Below are 26,027 nucleotides of genomic sequence, written 5' to 3'. Positions count from 1 at the left end.
TGGATCGGCACATGAAAATAAGCGTCCTTGAGGTCGAGAGACACCAACCAGTCCTGAAGTTGAAGAGCTTGGAGGACTTGAGAAAGAATAACCATCCCGCTGCACTCCCCCTGCAGCATCAGCAGTCTCTGCCACCTCAGTAACTGTATACAGTTTGTGCTTGATTACAGAGGGGCTGGGGTGAGATGTACAGCAGGTTGCGGTAGAGTAGGCAGCAGCTTTCTCACCCGATTTCTCTTTCCTGCCGCTGGACGGTCCATGCTTGCCGTTCTCCAAACTGTTTGGGATTTTTCCAATAGTTGTTTTTTCCATCCCGCTCTGCCCCAGGCTCTTTCTCAGGGCAAGCGTCGTTGTGCAGCTCCTCTGTTGAGACCGACACCTCCACCGGTGACCACCACAGAACACCAACACCACTTGCTACCACTTTCGCAGCGGGAAGTGGTTTTATGCAGTCTTCCTGTGGTGAGACAGTGTACTGCAGCAGCTCCGCCTCCAGGGGAGTTAAATTTGTAGTAGCAGTCTGTAACGCTCACCTGACTCCCACGGAGGCGCCGGTCTAGTCTGGGTTGCTGTGGCCTCTTAGAGCGTGATGCGCAGAACTCTGAACACCGACTGAACAGGACCCTCAAATCTTGCTTGTCTGGCCCGTAGGAATATCCTTCTGCAGATGAGAACGGGGATTAACAGTCTGCAGAATAGTGTGCTTGCACCCCCCCCCTTCGTTCTTCTCTAACTTCCTCCGAAATCCCCGGTTGAAGCTCACCTTATGGTTTCAAAGGATGAACTCTCCATCCTGCTTCTGGTGCAGGGGCGCGCGTTTGTCCAGTTACTTCACTGGTTTTCTGAATGGCGCTGGCAAAATCCACTTGACTTTTCCGAGCAGAACGCCGTAAGTATGAAGATTACAAAAGTTCAAGTGTTGAGCCTCCTTTTCTGTTGCCTCCCTAACCTGTGATCTGTCCTTTATTTCAGGTGCAGAATGAAGGCGATGCGTTGAGGGATTGAATTGCCGATGGAAAACCCAGGTGAGTTAGCGAAGGGGGCGACCCCTCTTAATGTCTTTATATTCCTCCAGTAATGTCTTTTGTCCTTTCCCCATAGGGGCCGGGGTGCGGTACCTGCCAACGAAGCGGCGCCGACCCGAAATGAGGAATGGTCCACCAACAGAAGACCGGTAAGTGTTATGGCGGAAAATTAGGCTTTCCTCATATGTTCCTTCTGCTCACCTTTTGTCTCTTCTCTCCCCTAGGCGCAGAGATGTGGCGACCGGAGCAGGCAGTCGCGGTGGAGCCAGAAGTACTACCGAGGACAGGTGAGTGAAGCGCAGCGCTGCAGCGAGCAACGCAGTGCTTTTAAATGAGTCTTTTCTCAGGAACGCTGGCGTGAAGGTTCCGGATGCAGGTAAGAAGTTTGATAAAAATTCTTGGTTTTCACCTTTCTCTTCTTTCCTTACAGGTGTTCCAGGATCGAGGCGGGCGTGGCTGGAGACCAGATGCAGAAGCAGACACGGTGAGCGTTCAGCTGCTTGGATGCAGAACGCCGCGAAGCGTGAACTACTGTCTGGGCGTGGCTTAAATAGCCCCCAAAGTAGTTCCAAGTAAGTATCCTTCCCTGGCCACACCCGAGTGGCAAAATAGTCCCAATGAAAAAATAGTCCCTTTCAGGTCTCAGGGAGGCCTGAATCTTGCAGCATGGTCTGCATCAGGTAAGTGCACAAAACACCTTCCTTTATGAGCCTGGCACCTATGGCGCCAGGACTGATTTCCAACATGAGCCTGGCGCCAACAGCGCCAGGACAGAGTCCAAAGAGTCCCTATAAGGGGCCGCTGGGCTTTTACCCTGGGGCATGATGCCTGCTCCCAGGGGTGCTGGGCCTGGCCTGGTGCTCCGGGGGTAGGCTTCATGACACAGTCAGCAAGCAGAATAAAATGTTCCAACAGCAACCAACACCACTTGCTACCACTTTCGCCTAACAGGAGTATTCAACCACCAAACGAAAAGAAAATACAGTACTAGTCAGTGCTTAGTCAAAATAAAATGGCCTATACTAATAAACCTAATGCTTGCTCTCTGTCTAATAAAATACATGTGTAAACGGAATGTGTAATGCAAAAAGGAAAAGTGTTCAAAGGTAATGTCAGTATGGCTGAGTAATCTCCCTTCCCCATGTTTGATAGCACAGGGTAAGGTGCAACACACTCTGCCTTCAGACACAAGGATGCAGTTCGTTTTGTGGACCAGGGCCCACTTGGCCTTCCACAAAACATCACTAGTTTATCGACTGAACCCCTCCACTGTCGCTCACTCCAGCCCAGGTGACCTTTTAGCGCATCATACAGTTCAACAAAGTTTGTTTCCTTCTGGTTGTTGCAATTCAGTACAGGTTTCCCTCTGCTGGGCTCAAACCTTTCAATCACAATTTGTGGGGGTTCCCTTCCCCAATTTTCAATCACACCTTCATAGGCTTCACTCCATCGGGCTCTAGCCTCCTTTCACTTTCCTTCCGCTGTCGAAAACTTCCGAAACTGCAAGGCTTTTGCGCTTACCTCAGCTTGAGCACTTCGATGATATTTCCTCAAACGTCACTTTTTCTCTCCTACACCAAGGCCTCTTGGTAAATTTAGTCACATCCAGGTTTCCCTCTGCCGGGATCAAACTTAACAGTTTAAATCTGTTAATTCATTTTCGTCTTTCGCAGCTTTGATCCTGAAGTCAAGGTTGATGCCACAAATGCTGCTGTACTTCCCAAACTCTGCCTTTCACCCAGGAGGGTGGCTGGTATTCTTGAAACACAAAATAGGTTGGTTTCTTCTCTCCAACTGGGCTTCCTCGCGCAATCTTCAAGGCCCTTAAGAGGCAACAATCTCTCGCCGGCGTGTCCAAGGTTTCTCTGTACCTCTGTTCCACCCCTCGGCCTGTCGCTCTGCTCCGCCTGGCTTGCCGCAGCCCTGGAAGTACATTGCCTTGCTCAGAGTGTGTCTCAGTGTTCCACCTTTAACCCATGTGGGGAGAGCGAATAGGTACAAGGTGTTTGTAATTAAGATCAAGTGCATGACCCTGCCTGATATTAGTGGGATCGGTCCAATATATGGCATCGGAGGAACTCCCTTCAACCCTCAGATCTCCGCTTCCTCACCTCAGTGTTTGTGAAGAAATGGGAGTTGGGGGGGGAGGGGGGAATCTGGGAAGTTGGAATGTCTGATAAAATAGGACAGGACAGGGGTATTTGGAAAGGGGGTGGGGAACCATGTCTCGCCATCAGGCATTCCACCCCCACTCCCTGAGGACCCCTCACCCAGGCGATCCTCCTGCACTTGTCCATCCCCCAAAGTCTGGATCTGCCCTGGCCACCTGATACCCGGGGTCTAGGCAGTGAAATACCCCCAGGTCCTTCACAGAAGTCAGTCAATTTGGCCATTATAACAGTTAAAACACTTTTATTAAAAATAAATGTGCACAGTAGTAAAATGAAATCAATTAAAGTGCCCTTCCACAATCCTGTCTGGGGGACACCAACAAAAGAGCAAGTAACTCACTACAGTGAAAAATAAATTATGCACTTGGTCCCGCTGCACTCCTTCCAAGATCGGTAGTAATGCTACACAAAAAGGTAAAAGGACAGGCAGCAAAATGTAACTGTACATCTGTGTGAAATTTAGTGTACGATTTCAAAATGTCCGATAGTCTAAAGAGTACATGTTTTGTTATGAATGTTACTATTTTTACTTCATTAATACACCATTTCATTAATTCCCCCTACCAATAACTTGTAAACTGCTTCTTGGTAACCATCAGTAGAAAAACTGGGCAATGTGCTTGCTGTTTGGCCAATTACTCTTGGGGCTGAAAGCGGGCCTATGAAGTCCTCCATTTGAGGGAACCTCTCGATGTACCTTTATATCGTAGGAGCACAACAATCAGTCCAAGATTCACAACATCGCTGATGACCAGAGAAACATTACAAAATGTCCGAACTAGAATTTAAACAAAATGTGGTAACAATTGTTAAATTAGCTTTTACTTTCAAGTACCAATCAAATTCAAGCACCAACCTTGCCTGTGCTTTGTAAGATTGTAGTTCTTGTTCTACAAACTCGTTCCCTGCTCACAATGTCTCTGGTGACATCTACTTCTGCATCAACAAAACTTCTTTGTTTTAAGGCAGTTATATCATCATCCAGATCAGTCTTGATGGTGGACCTTTTTTTGGCCATGATTTTAGCTTTGATTGCTGCAATTTTTTCCACAGACATGGCTTCCGATAAAGATCTAAAAACAAAACACATTCATTAGATTTCAAGTTGCTGGATTTATATTTAAGTTAAATATTCAACATTTAACTACTATGCACCAACACTGAAACCCCATCAGCATTATCTTCAAATGCCTACAAATCCATTCCGATCGATATGATGGATTCAGAATGGTTTGACCAAAGGATTGAGGCAGCAAGGCACACCATGATGTCAAGAGGCAATATGCTTTTTTTAAACTGTAGCCAGGGTAAACAAGCGTCACCACATGGTTCTCAACTAGCAATAGATATTCTAGGTCCTCACTGGGCTGGATCTTCAAACCAGTAAACTACCTACCTTCATTCATTCTACCTTCCTAAACCCAACCAAGTACTACCTCACATAGTCTCCTCTGCTTAGAATATCCCTTTAGTTCAATAGCACACTTCTACCCAACGTGTTTCTCAAAATATACAATCTCTTTGTCAGCAAGCAATCCAGTACGCTTATGCCTGCAGATAGAATTAAATGAGTGTTGGAGAGATTTATCAGTTGTATGCTTAATCCCCTCTCCTAGTGCATGCCAAAGCACTTTTTGCTGGACGTCTGGAGCTTTTTCTTTCTATCCTGAATGGGGGGAGCCTTTCCCCCCCCTCATTCATTCTTATTTGCTCTGACTTTTGCGTTTAACCTTTTTTTCTGGAGTCTGCTTACCTCCAAATCTCCTTAATAACATATATGTTTAACTTTTGCAGCACACAGCACCCAATGCGCTGTGATGCTGGGAGTCCGTCGAGTTCTAATTTGAGATTCTTTGGCCATCCTTCAAAACTACTGTCCTTAAGGAGAGAGGGATACTTTGTATCCTTCCTAAAACTTTAACCTATGAGAGATTAGCACACACTCCCCCTGCTCCTGTGACTTTTTAGTCACAGTCACAACCCTTATAGCTGGTGGCAGAGGACATGTTATACCAACTATTGTGCTATTTATTTACCACAGACATTGTTCACAATCTCGGTTAGGTACAATAGACTCACCTATGTTTTAACATGGTGGCTTCATTTGCCATTTCTCACGTGGTTGTCCTTTTTAGCCCTTCTACCAGGTCTGTGTGTGAGTTTTGCTTTGGCGGGAACCCTTGGGTATCCCCAGCCTAGTCTCCAGTGTGTCTCGGCAGACAGGAAAAGGGGGAGCCAGTGCCCACTGAGGGGCTGACTCTCTTGATTGGACAGCCACCTGCCCCCATCTGTAATTTGCTTGGAGTTTACAGAGGAATTAATGGAAAATCCGAATAAAAATGGAGGTTCCTGAGGCAGAAGGCAAGTCGACCACTTGCACAGAGGATCCGAAGCTGAAGACAACCAGGGATTCCTGCAGACCCTTCCAGTAACCATGAAGCAAACCCTGCTGCCCTGACCCCTTTTTCTCAATCGACAGAGGAGCTCCAAAGAGGACTCCTTTGCTTTGGCCGGTGGGACACGTTAGGGAGGATTCTCAAAAATGTGCTAATTGCCTCCACCTTGGAGACTCCAAGCAACTTTAAGATATTGAGGGCTTTATTTTTCTACCTGGAGGAAGTGTGACCCTTTTTCTCACTCGCTCAGGCATTTTGACGTGTTTTACAACTACGTTTACTTGGACAGGGAGTGTAACCAACTCCCTAGGCATCATCTTGTACAATTGTGTCGCAAAGCACCTTCAGTGCAGTGGCACAGGGAAGTCTTTCAGATGTCCCAAGGTTTAAATAACTTCTCTGGGATCAACTACTGTTTCCCAGAACAGTGGAGTGAAATTGACTTGACTTAGCCCTGTAAATTTCTAGACCCAGCACACCCTCTCTTACAATAGAGTGCTGGAGGGGTTACTTAGTATCCCCTATGTCTAGTTACTCACGTAACAGTCAAATGTTACCCTTTCCTCTCAGAATGGCTAGTAGCAGTGGTTTTACAACAAACTACCATGATTTTCCAGAGTTTTTCTTTGCACGCCAAACCAAGTTTGTTCCCTTTGTTCATTCGCCCTTTGGCGGGTTTCAGGAGTGAAATCTGCCTCTGGCTCCAGAGTGTCTGAGGTAGGCAGGAAGTGTGGGAAGTGCCGAAACTCCCTGTGTTCCTAGGAGACCCAAATGCACTCTGATGATTGCCGGCTGAGTGTCCAGCAAGGACAGCCACCCTGCTGGGTGAGTGGCAGCTAGGCTGGAATGAAAGGGAGAAAACTGTTTAAAAAGGCGAGTCTCTTGGACTGGAAAGCAGAGTTGGCCACTGGACGAAGGAACCGAAGAAGAGCTTGAAGAGGACGGCTGCTGCAACTCCTGGACCATTTATTTGCCTGGTGAAGCCCTGCTGCAGGTCCGAACCGACAAGTTTGCATCGATAGAAGCCCTGTAAAGGACGACTTCTCCCTTTGGGTTGGTAGGACCTATCAACTCCCAAGTAAGGCACCTGGACACCCATCTCGGAGCTGGTTGCATTTCCTCAGAGTGCTGCAGGAGACCATAGAGCCAGGGAGAGGGACACCAGATTAGTGCGTTACTTGTAAACTGGCCGAAAACATTTGGTAGATCCTCCGGACTCCCACAACGCCAGACTGCCCAAGCCTGATCTCCCCCACCCCCACCCCCCCTCAGCTGTGTGTGGGACCTCAGAAGCAAGGACAGTCCACCTTGACAGCCAGGACCAGCGTTGTTACCAGTGTGGTAGCTGAAACGCGAAACAGCCACTGAAATTGAAGTTTGCCAGTTGCAAGCTTTTCACCAGTCGCAGTGCAGGAGTTCCCTGATGTCCTCCCTCTTGTCCCCGCGACTGAGTCCCAGGAACCGCGAGATCTGCAGGAACTACCAGGAACAGAAGTCATCAGCTGCATCTTTTTCTTCACTGTAAGGTACTGTAAAACAGGAGAACTTACCTCTCACTGTGAAAGTGCTTGAAACGTTTGCAGCTCGGAGGCCTAATCAGCTTTTGACCTAAAATATGATTCTCTTTACAAACTACCTCTAAGAACTTGTGCCAAGACTTTTCTGTTTACTTACCAGAACCACTTTATCCTATCCAAGACTTTAGCCCATTGACTTGACTCTTCTGGTGAACTCAAAATATTTGTATTTCTTGTGTTCTAATAACACTTGCCTTTTACCTATCTCTTTTTAAGAGTATACGCATAATATAGCACCCTTCTTCACCACACTCAAATTCCTCATTTAGCTCTGGGATTGTCCCAGACAATCTTAAGGATGCCTGGGTTATTCCTCTCCTGAAAAAAAACACTTTGGATGCTAACATACCCACTAACTACAGACCGATCACCACGGTCCCTTTCCTTTTAAAAATTCTTGATCGTGCTGCATACCTGCAGATCCAAGATTATTTGGAAACCAATAATCTCTGGGGACTGAGGCAATCTGGTTTCGGTCCGCGATACGGTACTGAAACTGCTCTTTTAGACCTTGAAACTCAGACTGAAGACCTAAAAGATAAGGGCAAACTGGACCTACTACTCCTCTTAGATCTTTCCGCGGCCTTCGATTTAGTAAATCACCAAATCCTATGCCGCCACCTTAGAACTGCCGCCCACTTCTCAGACAAAGCTACAGCCTGGATCACCTCCTTCTTGGATAACAGATCCATGAGGGTCTTCTCCCCTACTGCCACCGCTGAACCTTCACCAGTCACTAGTGGAGTCCCACAAGGATCATGTGTGTCCCTGACACTCTACAATGTGTTCACAAAACCCCTCTTTGACATCTTGGATATTCTGGGTGTTACGTATACCAACTACGCCGAAGACACCTGGATACTTATCCCCATCACAGGTGACCACAAAACCGACTCCCTAGCCATTAACGCCATTTATCAAGGCATCCAGGCCTGGATGGCTCAGCATGAATTGTGCCTAAATGACAAAAAGACTGAGTTCGTCATCCTTGGCTCCCACCAAAGACTTAGCAAACTTGACTCATTTCAATCCTTCACCATTGATGGCAACACCATCAGAGTGGCTAAGGATACAAAAACACTTGGTATCTACATCGATTCCACTCTCTCACTTTTCAGGCAAACTAATGTAGTATCATCAGCAGCATCATCATCATCATCATCATACACCTGCAGGCTTATCACAGCATGCCACCCCTTCCTCTCACCAGCCAACTGCACTACACTAGCCAGGACCTTGGTCCTATCTAAAATTGATTTTTGTAATGCCCTCTAACTGGGCACCAACCAATGCAATATGAAAAAAACTACAAATCATCCAAAATAATGCCATTAGAGCGGCTCTAAACATCCCCAGGAACCTCCACATTTCTGACTCTAGACTGAGTCTTGGCTGGCTCTCAGTATCGCAAAGAGTCTCTCAAAGCACTTGCGCTCACACACAAAAGCCTCGCCAACCAAGCCCCTAGCTACCTAGCCAGCAGATTTACACTACATACCACTGCGAGACCACTCAGAAGTGCCCAAACCAACTGCCTCGCTATCCTGCGCTTCATCTTCCAGAGATCTGGCGGATGCAGCTTCCCAGTCCTAGCAGCGAAGCTATGGAATTCGTTACCTAATCCTCTTAGAGCTGAATCCTCCTTCCCGGCCTTAAAGCGCAAAGCCAAAGCTTGGTTGTCTGCCCAAGACTTGCCGTGACTCCGCTCCTATGGACCCAGAGTCATAACAATAGTGTTAACGGCTTATTGTTATAACCTGTTCTTGTACATTTGTATATTTCCTGTATAACTTGTATATTGTGTATATTCTGTTCAAATGCTCCGTCTGTACTATGCCTGAAACTAAGTGATGCGCCCGGATGCCCTCGTGCGCTATATAAATAAAATAAATACAAATAGAATAGAAGTGTATTTGTGTGTTACTAGTATATTGCATAACTGAAAATACATGGTTTATGCAAGAAACCTTGAGTGCAAGAGTTTATTTGAATACCTGTAACTGTAAATCCCTGTGTAACTCCACTACAGCTCACGATTCCCCTCTTGAGATGAACTTGGCTGCTCAACACGCTACCAAAACTGTGTAGTACAGACTTATACCAAAGGTTGGTTTGCTTACACATGGTCCTAGTTGTGTGCAGTGTTCCCAGTGGGTACTGCATACAAACTTTGCCTAATAGGACCAACCAGCCCCAAGACTAACTACAAATCGAAACACCTCCTGAGGTACTGTGACCTTCCAGGGCTGCAAACCGCAAATAGCAAGAGACCTCCAACCCCTTTGCAGTGCAATGTCGTGGATGTATCCACATAGAACATGGGCGAGCTCCAGTTGGGCCTCCAGAGGCACGATCCCACTCATCCAAGTCCCCTCACCAGAGTGCAGGGCTGCAGAATTGAGGAAGATTGACCAGCCGTTACCTGTCCTTTGTTGGAGCTGATAAAAAGGCACCAAAACCACAGACGGATGTGAGAGATCCAGAATATCTGTGCTGAGGGTCCTCTCTCGCGACTGCTGCTGGGACATCCCATTCCGAGTCCTTCCTTTCATCACCAGACTAAGGAATCCGGAGAATAGGTCCGTCGCTGCTGCACAAGAGATAATCCAGCTACGTTTAATTCTAACCAAAGGTACGGTGGTGCTTAAGGTAGTGTGACTGGAGTGCGTTACGAGGTGTTCGGTGTCCACCCATACCTCCGGCTCAAGCTTGAAAGCTTGCGTCCTATTAGGGAGTCCTTTGCAGGGTCCCTATAACTTGTGCTATCGTGCTAGGCATTTGTATTCCAGTGACAATTATCCTGAGGAACTTTGCCTTTCATGCTGCTGCATATGACTTTTTGCTCTACTCCTACACCGACTTTAGGCTAGAGATTGGACTTACAAAGCATTAAGTGCCTTGAAAAGTGTTACTAAAACATTATCGTTCAAGTGTGAATACCCATCTTTTTCCTTACTGCAGACTGTCTCATGTGAAATTGCTATATGAATGCCATTACCGATTATCTGGAATCTATGCGAGAGCGCGATAGTACCAATAATACGGTACAACTAGTGTCATTCTCTGTAACAATTGAAACCGCAAGCAACTACAATTGTTGCAGTCACCTTTGAAAAGAAATAATAATCCCTGTGTATTACTTATCTGCCGTGCGTGAATATGAAATATATATATATATATAACAATATTTTATTATAACTTTCAGTGTAGAAGTGTTTCTTTGTACTTTGTACTATTGTATTGACTGGGTTCAATATACTTACATATATCTCACATCCTCCTCCTAAAATAAGCCTGGCTGCTCTGTTATTCTACCAGATCCTTTGGATACTACAGACTATTTATTGGACATTTGTATGGCACCTATACACAAGTGTTTCCAGGTGCCACAAGACAAAAACTGGGGGTAGGGGGGGCCATAGGAGGAACAAAACTGTTATATTGGCCTTGTGACAATCCTACCGTGAAAGTGATAGACAAAAGTGGTAACTGCAGGGGGAGGAGGGGAAAGGGATAAGTGAAAGAGTGGTGGGCCCGGGGGTGGGGTGGTGAGGGTCAAGGAAGAAGACTCCGGCGGGAGATCTCCTCTGTCGTTGGGAAAAAGTGGCGAGATGGTCCAGCAGGGCTCCACCGGTGGTGGTGTCATGGCAGGTCAGTTCAGCTTCTCCCTCGTCGGATTCTTAGGTCCTGTGGCGACTTCTGAAGTTCCAGTCCCCAAAGCCCTGCTTTTATGGAGAAAACCCCCATTCACTCAGTCTAGCTGTCACTCAAACATGCTAAGTGGTGAGCCGGCCGGCTCACCACTTGGGCCAATCAGGACGGAGTGCGACTTGAGTTGCCTAGGCAACTCAGTCCAGGGGGCCTAAATCTCCCTCCACCCCTCCTAAGTACCCCAGACAGAGTGGCACCACTTTGGAGGGCTTCTGTGGAGAAGCCCCCCAAAAAGTGGAACACAGGGCTCAACTTGGGTTGGAGTCACAGAAGAGAACACAAACGCCATTTTAGAATCAAGTTTGGGCAAAAAAATACCAACCGGAGAATTAATATTAAATAAACCGGCGGTATTTTCGAGGCTAGCGTAAATAATTAAATAAAGATAGTAGCCTAAAACAATGGGAAATCCCATAGCAAAATATTCGCGGTTGAATATAAAAAGTAATATCCACTGCCACCAGCCAAAACTCGATCAGGGGGGATGGAGACGTGCCCCCTCGACAAACAGACCCTAGGGCAATTGAATTGCCCCAGTCAGTACGTCCACAATATGATGGTTTGTACTGGTTCTGTTCCGAATTTAAGACTAGTAAAGTCAATGGTGACTTTACATGCCCTGGGAGACAGTAGTCAGTCCCAGGGTATGGAGTTTATACTGGGGGGTCACTATGGCACCCCTGTGTCACTGCACTGAGGTTGCTGTGTAACACACATTACAAAAACACATGAAGCCCTATGGAGTAAAAGACCCCATAGCCCATTAAACACATCTAGATTCAAAGAAACACACTCAAATCATGCCCAAGAGTGAGGCAGGAGAAAAAAAATAAACCCCAAAAATCCAGCAAAGCTGCTGGGGTACTCACTAGGTTAGGAAATTCGGCCTAAACAGAGAATTCTCCCTAACAACCCTCACATCCAAACTATCACCAACTCTCAGACTCATGATCCAACTTATATACAGAACCCCCAGGTCCCATTTGATCTTTCGAGGCGGACATTTCCACCATTCTCTGATAACTTATAAAGTACCTCACAAGTCCTATTGTTAGGGGACCTCAAATTGGGCTTCAATGACCTTAAAGATCCACACACAATTAGCATTGCCAATACCCTGACCGAACTTGGCCTCACCCAGAGAGCAAATCTTCCCACACACAACAAAGGGAGAATACTCGATTGGGTGGTGGATTATAACTGCAATGCTACCATTGTGTCCATAACCCCCCAGGTCTGGACAGACCACCATCTCCTGACATTCACGCTAGCAACCAGAAAGCCCGTCGCTGAACACACTCTTTTGGCGCCCCCCTACTCTGACAAGAAATTAAAATATCACCACTGACAATGTACTACCTCTCATTCTTCCCAGCCTCAACTCTCTTCCGGAGAGCATGGAGCTTGACTCGCTAGTCAAGGAGTACAACAAAATTATGACTGCATCTCTTGACTCCATTGCCCCTTTAAAAATTAGACAATGTAAACCCAAAGCCCATCTCAATTCATGGTATACGCCATACCTGAAATTACTACGAACGGAAAAAAGACATTGCAAGGTATCTTGGAGACCACTTCCCGCTTCGGAAAATAAAACTAACCTCAATATCTCCTCTCTATACAAGAAGGAAATACTCCTCGTCAAACGTGAAATGTAAATTCAAAATTCTCGCAAGCTGACTATCATGAAAGAACCATTCGTAATTCTGAAAGAATTACAAGCACCCATCCCAATACAAGACACCTGCGTGCAAGACAAAGCCGGGTGCTCCAACATTCAGCAAGCTTTAATAAATCATCACCCTCCATGATAAAATTGCCAAGAAAAAAGCTTCCCTAACTAAGATCACCCAACAACTCCCCTCTGCCAGCTCACAATACCACACCTCCCCCTCGGTTTAGGTTCTCTAAAGTTTCTATCATTGAGACCGAAAAAGTTATTCTTTCCCTTAAATCCTCGAATTGTCAGTGGGCGATCGAAGTCCAGCCCAACTTATTAAGGATGCAACAAGAGATCTGGCACCTTTTATCATAAAGGTAATTAACACCTCATTCACCTCCAGCATCATCCCAAGCAACCACAAAGAATTTTGGGTACTCCCCTTACTTAAAAAACAGACTCTTGACCCAGCTATACCAACTAATTACCGACCCATCACAACAGTGCCATTTCTCTTGAAAATCAGACAAGATGGCTTATATACAAATTCAGAAGCATCTGGAAACGAACCAACTTCTAGGAGCACACCAATCAGGCTTTCGGCCACAGCACAGAAACCGCTCTAATTGACCTCAAAGCCCAAATTGATGACCTCAGGGATAAAATCAGCCTTACTCCTCCTCCTCCTTGACCTATTGGCTGCATTTGACCTTGTGGACGATGAGGTCCTTTGTAGCCAACTGGCCTCTGCAGTGCACTTCTCTAAAGAAGCTATAGTGTGGATACAATCATTTTTAACCAACAGGACTAAGAGTTCTCTCCTACAGCTGCTGCAGGCCCCATCCCCATCACTTGTGGAGTACCCCAGGGATCGTGTGTCTCACCTACATTATACAACATATTCACTAAACCCCTTTTGGATGATCAGGATCATCTTGGTATCACCTACACCATTTATGCAGATACCCAGATTCCCCTACCACTTTCTGGGGATTACGACAAGGATTTGGCCTTGGTGAATAGAGTATCTCATCGTCCAGGCATGGATAGCTACACATGGCCTATGCCTGAACGATGACAAGACTGAGCTTATTGTCCTGAGCACTACCACAAGTCTAAAAAACTGGGGCCCAAATATACTACCTTCAATATCAACAATAACCCCATTTTTTTTTTTTTTATTTATTTGATATGGATAATATCATCATCCTTTCAAATTTCCTCTTTTTCTCCTTTTTTCTTTCCTTCCCTCCCCTCTCTTTTTTTTTTTTTTTTTCCCTTTTCTTTCCTTTCTTTCATTGTATACAAGTGAAATAATACAAATTGTTTACAATTTACACAGAAATGAAGTTTACACATTGGACAAAACTGAACCAAATTAATAGATAAAAATGAATGTAAGGTTGATAGTAGCTCAGAGCAATTAAACAATGTCGCAATTAGAAAGGCACAGAGAACAACCAACTTAGGATACTCAAGTTTGACCGTCAGATTAAGTACTCGGAAAGATGGTTTCTAAGTAGTGTACAATGGCCACTCTCATTCCCAAATCTGGGTAATTGGTTATGTGGGACCAGATGGCATCCAGAGACATAAATTCATATTTGCTTAGGCTACATTTTGTAAAATGAACTGTCCTGTGACTTGCGAGCATTGGACAGAATAAAATGCAGTGTTTTAGGGTCTCTCTTTGTGATTTGTCTAAACAAAAACGGCAATAAGCTTGCTCTTTTGGAATTAAATTCCTTTTTGTCAGCAAATCCGCAGTTGGCCACAGATTTAAACGGAATCTAAGAAATTGTTGTCTGATGTGTGAACTCGGGCATTTCAAAAGATAGAGTTCTGTTTTGTACAAAGCTTTGATGGCAAAAACCTGAGTGTCAAAAACCTGAGTGTCAACCCCATTATTGTCACCAGCTTAGTAAAAACACAAGTATTCTACATCGATTCCACCTTTTCATTTACCAAACAGGTAAACGCTATGGCATCCGCCACTGCATATACCTGTAAATTAATCTGAGCAGGTAAACCGTTCCTTTCTAAAAACAGTTGCATTATCCTCGCCAGAGCCCTTATATTGTCTAAACTGGATTATTGCAATTCTCTTTATATAGGGACCAACAAGCACATTACTAAGAATTCAAACGCTCCAGAACAATGCCTTGAGAGCAGCCCTTGGAATAGCAAGGAGAGAGCATATTTCCGAGACTAGAAGACAAAATATTTGGTCATCTACCTTTGACAAAAACAGTCTGAAAATTGCCTCACTTACCCACAAATGTCTGAATAATGCTGCGCCTTGCTACCTCAAAGAGAGACTTTCCAGAATATCTTCAACAAGGCCTAATAGAACAGCTAATAACTGCCTCAGTCCCAAGATTCAAACTTACCAAGGGTGGAGGCGGTAGCTTCCCGGTCAAGGAAGCACAGCTTTGGAACACCACACCCTTCCCTGCGAGTGGATCTAACATACCCTAATCTCAGACAGAACCTAATTAATTGGCTTAAAGAGAACGACCAGTAAACCCCACTATTACACACACTATTGTACTGTAAATAGATCCCTGAATGCAGCAAGTATGCTGCCTTCTCAGCATAGCCTCTTGCTGTATGACGCCTTCAGCATTGCCCTTTGACTACCTCCTGTGTTCCCCCCTCTATATATGATGTACCTGCTATACCTTTTTGCTGGTTTCTTATTGTATTTTCCTGATTCGTATTATTTCCTCTGATATGTAACTAAGTTGTATTCTGTGTGTAACTAAGCTGCAAGACTTTTTTCCAAATGCGCCCCGATAACCCCGGGTCTGGTGCGCAATACAAATAAACAAACCCCATAGAGGGATACAAACTGCTCCTACTCAAACTCACCACTGACCCCACAACCAACATTCTCATCTATAGAGCTCCTAATAACAACGCCAACTACCCAGAATCTGACACATCCCACTCATCACCCCTTACCTCAAACCCAATACTAAATGTATCATACTGGGTGACATCAACCTGGGTTTCAATGACAAACTGGACCACAAAGCCAGTGCATGCCACACAACCCTCCTGGAAATGAGCTTTACCCACTCACGATCAGGGAAGAATACTAGATTGGAACCGGACATCAAATATCAGCCTTTCAATCAAATCCATCACATCGATCAATTGGTCAGACCATCATTTAATAGGTTTCAATTTAATGACACAAAATACACAGAACTTGAATCCACCCACACCCTGTCCTATTGCTGTAAGAAATACCTGGAATCTCACAGCAGATAGTCTCATCCATATCCTGACAGATTCCCCTAAAGATCTTCCTTCCCTCAAACACTAACCCAACTAGTTTTGCTGACTTATACCACAACAGCCTTAAGACTTCCATCTATGCACTAGCCCCACTTACGTCTACAAGACCCCATACTGCCAAACAAACTTCTGGTTCAAAGAGGAACTGACGGTACTCCGCCGAACAAAAGAGCACTGGAACACTACACAAAAAGGCACAGTCCCGAGTACTCGGCCAATTAATTCCTGTCAGCTAATATACTAATCAGCTATCATCGCTCACAAAGCCAACACTTAACCGCATAAACAACGCCTCATCCAACGCCAAAGAGCTTTTCTCCACACAAGAGTTGGAAGACCCTATCCCTTCCACCAAAGCATGGTGTACCACCATCCATAACGTGGTAGCATCCAAAATCTTCACCCTCCAAAACAAAATTCTAACCAAAAGTAAGTTACTGTCCAGTAAAAGCTCAACGCCACTAGCACTGGACAGACTGAAAACAGTAATTCAATTCAAATTCACCTCTGTCGCCCAAGACCAGGTCTTGCACACCATCTCCACCTTAAAACCATCTAAATTTAAAGGCGACTGCTTCCCTGCATATTTAGTCAAACTCTGCACACCCATGTTAACTCCCATTATCACCAACTTCATTAATGCCACCAATTCTGTCCCCGCCAGCATCAAAGAAGCGGGGGATTACCCCACTCCTCAAAAAACCCTCTTTGGACCAGACCATACCCACCTACCACCAGCCCATAACCACTGTGTCCCTTATATTAAAAATACATTGATGACATAGCTTACTAAATCCAAAACAATCTTGAAAGCAACTATCTACTAGGACCCTGACAATCGGGTTTCCGACCAAATCACAGCACAGAAACGGCATTATTGTACTTTAAAATTCAAGAAATCTGTGTAGACCTCTCGCGTTTGATCTGGTGGACCATGACAAAATATGCAAGGAGCTATCAGAAAACTACCAATTCTCACCAGAAGCTAACCTCTGGGTCAAATCCTTTCTTTCAGAACACACCTCAAGAGTATCCATCAGCAAAACAAGCTGCAGATCCGATACCAGTCCCCCCGTCTGTCCCCCAGGGCTCAGGCCCCTCGCCCACCCTGTATAATGCATTATTAGGGAGAGCTCTCATAAATGTGCCAATTCCCTTCACCTTCGAGACCCCCCCAGCAACTTTGCTGGATTTTGAGGACTGGATTCTTTTACCTGGAAAGAGTGAGCCTTTTGTCCCCCACTCTTCCATGGATTTTGATGTATGTTTTACACTAGTGTTCTTCGATTATGGAGTTTTAAGATAACTCCATAGGCATCTTCATGTGGGTTACAGAGGACCCTCAGTGCAGTGGCACAGGGATGTCTTTTCTTGACTTCCCAAAGGTTTAAATACCTTCTCTGCGATAAACTAGTGTTTCCCAGAGAATGTAAGGTTAAACTGACTTTACTAGACTTATTAAATTCCTAGACCCAGCACACACCATATTCCTATAGAGTGCTGGAGAGGTTGCCTAGTATCCCCTGTGGATATAAACTCATGTAGCAGTCAAATGCTACCCTTTTTTATCGAAATGGCTGGTGGCAGTGGTTTTAGAACAAAATTATGATTTATACTGACCGCGAACACAGATAGCTAAAAATTGCGGGAGCCATGTTTTTCAAGATGGCGCCTTAAGCCCCTTTGTTTAAACGGGTCCCGGTCTTTATTTTGCAATTTCTTTTCGGAAATGTCCTTCTTGAGTTTAACTGTGTGCCAAACCAGGTTTGGTCCCTTTGTTTCCATGTCTTTGGCGGGCTTCAGGACTGAAGCCCGCCTCTGGCTCCAGGGTGTCTGGGGTGGGCAGGAAGTGAGGGAGGTGCCCAATACTTCCTGTGCTTAGTCTCCTAGGAGACTCAAATGCACTCAGACGGGCTTGGCTGGCTGACTGTCCGGCAAGGACAGCCACCCTGCTGGATGAGTGGAAGCTAGGCTAGAATGAATGGGAGAGAACTGAATAAAAAGCGAGTCTCTTGTACTGGAAAGCAGAGTCGACCACTGGAACGAAAAAAACGAAGACGAGCTGGAAGAGGACGGATGTTGCAACTCCTGGACTGTTAGTTTGCCTGTTGAAGCCCTGCTGCAGGTCCGAATCGCCAAGGCGCCTTTCGACAGAGAAGCTCCTTCAAAGACGACTTCTTCCTTTGAGTAGGTGGGACCAATCAACTCGTAAGCCACCTGGATACCATTTTCGAAGCTTGTTAGGATTAACCAGGGGGACGGACACCAGCTTGTGTGCTTGAAGAACAGCTACTCTAACTGAAGTGACTCCATTTTGACAGCGTGTTTCAACGATCCCGTGCAGTGCAGGAGTCCCCCCTCCCCCGACGTCTTCCCTCTTGTCCCAGGACAAGACTCAGGAACAGTGAAATCTGCAGGAACTGCCAGGAACCAACGTCTTCAGCTGCATCTTTTGTTTCATCCTAAGGTACTGTGCCAATCCAATTGAGAGAACGTTTTTCTTGCGGTGAAAGTTCTTGGAACTTTCCCAACTTACAGGCCTAATCAGCTTGTGACCCAACATAGGAATCTTTTTCGTACAAACTACTTTTGAGAACTTTGGCCAAAGACTTTACCGTTTACTTCAAGAACTGCTCTTTCCTATCCAAGACACTAGTCCATTGACTTTGGCCTAGGCCTATTGAACTGAATAGAGTCCTCCAGTGAACTAAAACCCTTTTCACTGCCTAAAAAAGTATTTGATCTGTTTTGCTAACTTTTGCCTTTTTGCTCCTATTTCAGGGGAGCCCAATTTGTTCAGAAACTTGTTGGTTTGCTATTGAAGTTTGTGTATAATATCAAGTTGCCTCCTTCTAATTAATGTTTTCTAAATGATTGTGTAATAAATTAATAAGTGTTTTACCAAGAAACCTTGAGTGCAAGTATCTACTTGAACCACTGATTGTAAGACCTCTGTGTAACCTCTTGTACTGCTCACATTCCCTCTTGAGATCAGCCTGGCTGCACAGCTTGCTACCACAAAACTGTAGTACAGACTTATACCAAAGGTTGGTTTTTGCTTACACCTGTAGTCCTAATTGTATTTGGTGATCCCACAGGGTACTACATGCAATTCTGCCTAACTTGCATATACAAACATCTTATCTGCAGCCCTTGAAGCCATGGTGTCGTACATAAACTTCACAGATGACACCCAGATCCTCATCCCTATTACTGGCAACCATGAGCAAGACACGATCACCATTAACATGATCTATGCCATAATCCAAAACTGGATGGCCACAAACAGTTTTTTTTTGTTAAAACACAGATTGTAGGCTCCCCCTTCTAAAATAAAATCTCTCCACCCAGACTTTTCATCCATTACCACTGACAGAACACCCATCCCAGTCCACAAGCAGGTCAGAAACCTTGACTCCAACCTCACAATAACCAAGCACATCAGTACCCTATCCTCCTGCATTGCCTACACATCTAAACTCATCGCACTCCGCCGCACAAGACTGTCTCACCCTAGCTCGTGCCCCCGTTTTATCAAAATTAGACTGCAACATTCTCCTGTTAGGCACCACAGGCACCAAACCGGGCCAAATTACAACTGTTGCAAAATAAAGCCCTGCAGGCAGCCTTTGGCCTAAAAAGAAACTACCACATTTCTCATTATCAGGAGGGAAGTTCACTAGCTACACATTGAAGCCAGAATCCTCTTCAAAACACCTTGCGTCACCCACAAATGTTTCACAAGGGTGGCTCCCACATAGCTCAATAACTCAAATTCCCAAAAAAAGACCGCCAGATGCTTCAGATCCAATTCCAGTACTCACTCATCCCAAGGTACAAGAGCTCGAGGGCAGGGGGTGGCAGCTTCCCAGTAGCAGCTCCCCAAATTTGGAACTCCCTACCCTCCCACATCAGAAATGAGCCTTCCCACCAATGCTTTAAGAATCTTATTAAAATTTGGCTCTTCAATACATTCTAACCTACTGCTCCTCCATCATGTCTTGTCCACTTATCTGCCCTCACTTTCATTAAGAATTGTTTTGTTATTTGTATCCTGCTGTACTGAAATTGCAAATACCTGTACTGTAACCTACCTCAAACATTGCATGTAATTTACTTCTTCACACCCTGTAACCAGACAAGTAAACCTTCTGTAACCTAAGCCGGGTTTGGGCGTATAACAAAATGCTACAAATAAAGCCGCTTGTTTTGAGGTTGCTGCCTTCAGACTTTCTGGGCTGGGGTGTTTAGTTAAGTAGTTGGGGTCACTACAAGATGGACGGTATTTCCATGTCAAGTTCTTGTTTACTGCCAGGCTTGACTCCGGCGTCTCCCAAATGGCAGTCACCCTTTTTTGAAGAGCAATGTGGAAAGGTAAAATGGGATCCTTTCTCTGACTTTATCAAGGATGTCTGTTAGATCACCCTGCTCAAAGGGGAGGGCAGGTCTACTCCATCCCAGGTATTCTACAAGCTTAGACCATCAACTGCCTATATGATGCATCTGCAAGCTCATCAGACTCGGGCTTACCAAATTCTAATTCTGGTTAAGTGTCCACTCCACTGGCTGTTTGCATATTTTCATAAAGGTCTTTTAGCTTGGATTCCTCAGATAAAGCTATCAGGGACATTTGGTGTATCATACTGTAACCCAAATGGCTTATCCATTGTCAGTGTATGTTTTTTCTGGTAAGGGTGTCTAAGGTTTAAAAAATGTGGAACTCTACACTGAGGAGTCGTCAAGATTTGCGACTTCAATGGCATCGATGGGCCGGCAGGTGTCACGACCGCAGCTGGCGTCAACTTATTCTTTGGCTTGCAGCTTGAAGGATCCTTCAATGTTTTCTCATCTAATCTTGGCCTCAATGGCTCTCAATGCAGATTTGGCCTTCGTCCCCGGGCTCGAAGGCATGCAGGATTTGGCTCGAGCCCTTTCCTTGCCAGATTTAGAAAGCACGGTAGGAGCATGGCTTGTCGAGGGATATTGTTTTTCAAAAGTTTAGCATTTCTAACCTGAATGCTTCCCATTCTGCAGGAGTGTAGGCCTTAGTGGGACAGAATGTAGCTGTCAGGAGAGGAGTTAGACGAGGACGTCGAAGTGGGCGACTTGACAAGGAGTGATGGGAGCCACTCCTCAAACTGGACCTTTTCGCCTTCTTTCTTCGAGGAGAGTCACCTCTTGTATCGTGAGAAGGTGGTTTCTACCTACCGCCTACTTCCCCTTACACTCCTTCAGAGCTTTTCCGGTCATCGATTGATATTTCGAGAAGGTTGAGGTCTTCGAGACACCACAAGCATACTCGTTGCGGATCGGTTATCGACATCTTGGAACTGCAGTCTTGACACACTTTAAACCCGGCCTTCAGGCGTTGGAAATGGCTGCCTGATCTGAGAGCTCTGCAGCCTACAAACCCCCGTCAGATAATCCTGCGGTCTTCCGGTGGCAACCAGCGCTTTCTCCCCAGATATTGGCGGCGGAGGCTGGGGAGCACAACTGGGCCAAATATATGCGACTAACGCAGCTCTGTTCCGTAAGAGCCATCGCTTCTGCTGGTGGCGGGAGACGCCGGCACCTGTGCGGCCTCGCGCTGCGTCTCATAGGACCAAAGACTGCAGCGGTTCGACCAGCACCTTGCAGCCTTCCGGACCGAACATTTGGGCAGGGTCCCGGCGATTTCTTCATGCCTACACTCCTGAGGCTGTCAAACATCATCCGGGTGGAAGCGGGCGCCTGGTGCACACACGAGGGACGGACGGAGAGACGCACACGGGGTGCAGCTCCACGGCGACAGCATCCTTTTGAACGGCTTCACACCTCCGGATAGTGGATCAGCGGGGCAGGTCTGACGCCCGTGGAAGGTACGTGCTGGCGAGGGGCCCCAGGGACACGCATGCCATTTCTGGGCGGGCGGCCGTGGGGGCGCAGCCCAACCTGCTACTGAAATAGGACATTACCCTATCATTGCGTGGCCACACAGGTGCGGAGCCCTGTGCCCAGTCTGCTACTGTGCAGGGGGAGACACCACCGGGTACACTCCAGCAGCCTCATAGCACCTCAGTGACCCGCTGACCAGGACCCTTGCCCAGGTCTGGGACCTGCGCTTCTGCCGCCCAACCTACCATACAGAGACTCCTCCAGGGGAATAACTCATGAGCTGCAAGAGCCTCGCAACCACCAACGCCTAGTGTAACCCAGCTGACAACTCTAAAAGTAGTACTACAGTCATTTCAATTTGGTTCAGCGCCATGCCAGCAAGCAGATAACATCTGCACATCGGATGAAGGACAAAGCTGCATGTATGATGGGCAGAGGATCCAAAAACAAGGGACCCATGGACACATTTACCTCTACCCTCACGTCGACTCCAGCGCAGGCATTACCCCTAGAGAGCCCGCTGGCGACCCCTCCTGAACAATGCATGACCCCATATATGGCACCGATGGAGAAGGGATTTGCAGCAATCAACAAGCTGGACGACATATGCGAAAGGTCAACGCCACAGTCTCGGAGGTGGAGGAGAGGGTGGGCGCCCTGGAAGACATGACCACCACACGCAACAAGGATATAGAGAACATAGACAAAGCTATCAAGACCCTGCAGGCAAAATGGGAAGACTTCAATGCGCGGTCACAGCGTAAAATACGAGTGGTGGGAGTAGCCAAATCGAAACTCAACGTGCCCATGGAGCAGTTCCTGGATGAGCTGATCCGTACTCTGTTTCCCTGATAGCCAGTTCTCCAGCCAATTCCTGGTAGAAAGGGCCCACAGGGTGCTGGCCCCTCCTCTGAAACCAGGGGCTCCTCCCAGAAACATCATTGCACGCTTACTGAATTATAGAGACTGGGATCTGATCCTGAAACTTGCACGTGAAAAGGCCCAGCTGTTCTATGACTCCAATCACGTGCACATATACCCGGACTTGTCGGCGGTACAATCTGCCAGGCACACTTTTGACGGGGTAAAGGTGGTGTTGCGAGAGAGAAAACTGGTCTATGCCATGATTTACCCGGCAAAATTATATACAACATACAGGCAGAACCCACTTTTTTGATACTCCAGACGAAGCCCTGAGATATATCTAATCAAATGTCCCTGATACTCCAAAAAACGGCTGAAAGTTCACCAATAAGACGCAGAAACGACCTCCCAGTTGGTCCTACACAAACAAACCATAAGGGGGGAGTGGTGCCAAAGAGGAGACCACATTCTAGAAGGCTGCGGTCCCGGAGATGGCGACGGAACATGCCGCCACCTTTTTTTGCAGTACTGCAAGCAGTTATGAAGGATGGTGGGGGCGACAGTTGGACTACGTTGAGTTAAGGAAAAAACCTGGCATGGCAAAACCTGGGAGACATGTAATTGGACATCACAGTCATAGCACACACCTTACATGGCGGAAGGTATGGCAACACAGGGTATGGGGATGAGCACTAGATTTTTTATCTAGGAACCTAAGAGGCCTGTCTAATCCAATCAAAGCCAGGAAAGTCATGGCATATGCTACCAGACAAAACATTGATATACTACTGCTGCAAGAAACTCATGCAACCGAAAAGACTTTAAACCATGCCTGGGGCCAAGAAGTGATCGCCACCGACTACTCGTCGCAATGCAGAGGTGTCCCAACAATCATCCACCGGAGAGTAAACTTTGTTGTTACCAAACCTACCTGTGATCCCAAAGGCAGATGCATTAAAATATGGGGAACGCTTCGAGGACAGGACATAATAGTCCTCAACACATACGGCCCCAACGTGGACTCTCCAGAGTTTTACCACCAGATACTAACATTAATACTACCAATAGGAGAGGCAAAGGTAATATGGGGAGGGGATCTTAATATCATCTTAGACCCTGAAATGGATAGAACAAAGACATGTAACAGAAAAGAGACTAAGGCGCCATCTACCATTAAACATGCCATGCTACTAATACCATTGGCCGATGCATGGAGAGAGTTACACCCCCATCGCAAAGAGTTTACTTTTCACTCATATGTCCATGGTTCGAGCTCCCGCATCTACTACTGGCTATGCTACACGGAATGCATCCAGGAGACTAAGGAGTGTACCATACTGCCCCGCACTCTCTCAGACCACTCCCCGTTCATACTAGGCATTCAATTTCGGATCTACACCCAAGAATCACTGAATGTGGAAAATGCCACTGCAACTCTTAGGAGACGAAGCACTGGTGGAGATGCTCCGCACTCAAGTGACTGAGTGCAACGAAGGCTCTGTCTCATCGGTCAGTACCATATAGGAAACCTTTAAGGTGTGGTTGAGAGGACACCTGATCACCACTGTACACCGTAGACTCCAAGAGAACCGCTCAAGCCTAACCCAGACTGAAAACAGCATAAAAAAAGGCGGTAGAAGCATATACTAGAGCACCAGGGCAAAACATCCTAGCCACCCTGCAGGAGGCCACCGAAACATTTAACAAATTGGCTGACCAGGAAGTGCACTACATGATACAACCCATGAAAGCCAAGAGGTACGGAGAGGGAAATAAAATCGGGCAGACTCCTAGACAACCTTATCAGGTCGGAGGTAGATCATGGAAACATTACAAGCATCAGCGACTAGCACGGAACAACGCTCACGAATCAGAGCTATCAATGCAGATTTCCTTTGATTTTACTCCAAGCTATACCAAAACAGGGACCAGATTTCCACTGAAGAGCTTCAGCAACACTGACTCCTATCCGCTTCCAAAACTCACAGTTGAAAACAGAGCATTAGATACCCCGCTGTCAGTGGAAGATATAACCCAAGCAATTAAAGACCTAAAAATGGGAAAAGCACCAGGAGCTGACGGCATCACGACAAATCTCTACAAAGCTTTCGCCACGGAGCTAGCCCCCTGGCTTTTGAAAGTGTGGGAGGAATCCCTGGAGAGAGGAACCCTACCATCGTCTTTACACAAGGCCATAATAACCTTCCTGCTGGAACCAAATAAACCTCCTCAAGACCCTCCTCTTACAGGCCCCTGTCACTCAATGTGGATGCGAGAATCATAGCCAAAGCCATTTCCAATAGACTTAACCCACATATGAACTAAATGATCCACCCAGACCAATCGGGCTTCATACCCTCCCGTTCCACAGCCCTAAACCTTGGCAGGTTTTTTGCTATCTCATCCAAAATGGACCCTGAGAAGAAGACAGTGGCAGTGACGCTGGACGCAGAAAAGGCGTTCGATTCTATCTCCTGGAAATTCATGTACGCCATCCTACAGAAGGACAAGTTAGTTACCAACTGGTAACGTTCTGGATGTTTCTCCAACGTATTCCTCATCTTAGATGTATTCCATCCAGCTTTGCTGATCTTCGGAAATTTTTTTGACAGAGGGTGCCCTGCTTCGATGTCGTCGACTGTCCCTCAAAGGCCTCTGTCGAGGGTGATGTCATCGGGTGTATAAGTAGCACACGCGGCGCCCGTTGGCCTCAGTTCTGTTTTTACCCCTTTTTTTGCCTGTAATCTTGTACTGTGTAGATTGTGCCGGCAGACAGGCCTCAGCCTTGCGAGATTTGAGATGGCAATAACCCGCAAAAATCTACAGAGGGGTAGGTTGGGAGGGCGATGAGGAATACGCTGGCGGAACATCCAATCGAAAGAACGTTACCAGTTGGTAACTAACTTGTTCTTCGAGTGGATTGCGTCCTCCAACGTATTCCTCATCTTCGATAGATTCCTAAAGCACCATTTAGTTACTTACTCTGGAGGAGGGGTCAGATTTTTTTTTTTTTTTTTTTTAAAAATCAATGCCTTTAGATGGCGGAATAAAGCACTGCTTTTCCAAAAGTCAGCTCCCTAGACTGGGAAGCATCCGGGCTATAGAATTCTGAAAAGGTGTGAAGTGAGGAACAAGCTGCTGCTTTGCAAATGGACCTTATTGGGACACCTCTTTGAAGGGCTGTGGAAGAGGTGATGCCTCTGGTGGAATGAGCCCTCAACCCTTCTGGTGGGTCTTTTTGTGCTAGTCTGTAGCATTCTGAAATGCAAAGTACAATCCAGCGTGAAATTGTCTGTTTTGTTACCGATTGACCCAGTTTCCTTCCTCTGTAGCCTATAAACAACTGGTTGTCCACTCTAAGCCTAGAAAGTCTGGAGATGTAAAAGCTTAAATCTCTTTTTGAATCCAGTCTGTGTAATCTTTATTCCTCCTTAGAAGCATGAGGT

General features: G+C 46.2%; 1 protein-coding gene across 1 annotated transcript in view; it reads right to left on the bottom strand.

The window, feature by feature from the left end:
• CDC73 (cell division cycle 73) overlaps positions 1-26,027 on the bottom strand; it is a 1,222,960-nt gene that overhangs the window by 959,965 nt on the left and 236,968 nt on the right. Inside the window, exon 7 of the mRNA XM_069641358.1 lies at positions 4,053-4,269. Within this exon, the coding sequence (XP_069497459.1) occupies positions 4,053-4,269 (217 nt within the window). The remainder of the gene's footprint in view (positions 1-4,052; positions 4,270-26,027) is intronic.

The sequence above is a fragment of the Ambystoma mexicanum genome, chromosome 1q (genome assembly GCF_040938575.1).
Source record: "Ambystoma mexicanum isolate Mex_15411 chromosome 1q, UKY_AmexF1_1, whole genome shotgun sequence".
Classification (NCBI taxonomy): domain Eukaryota; kingdom Metazoa; phylum Chordata; class Amphibia; order Caudata; family Ambystomatidae; genus Ambystoma; species Ambystoma mexicanum.
This window is presented reverse-complemented; position numbering and strand designations above follow the sequence as displayed.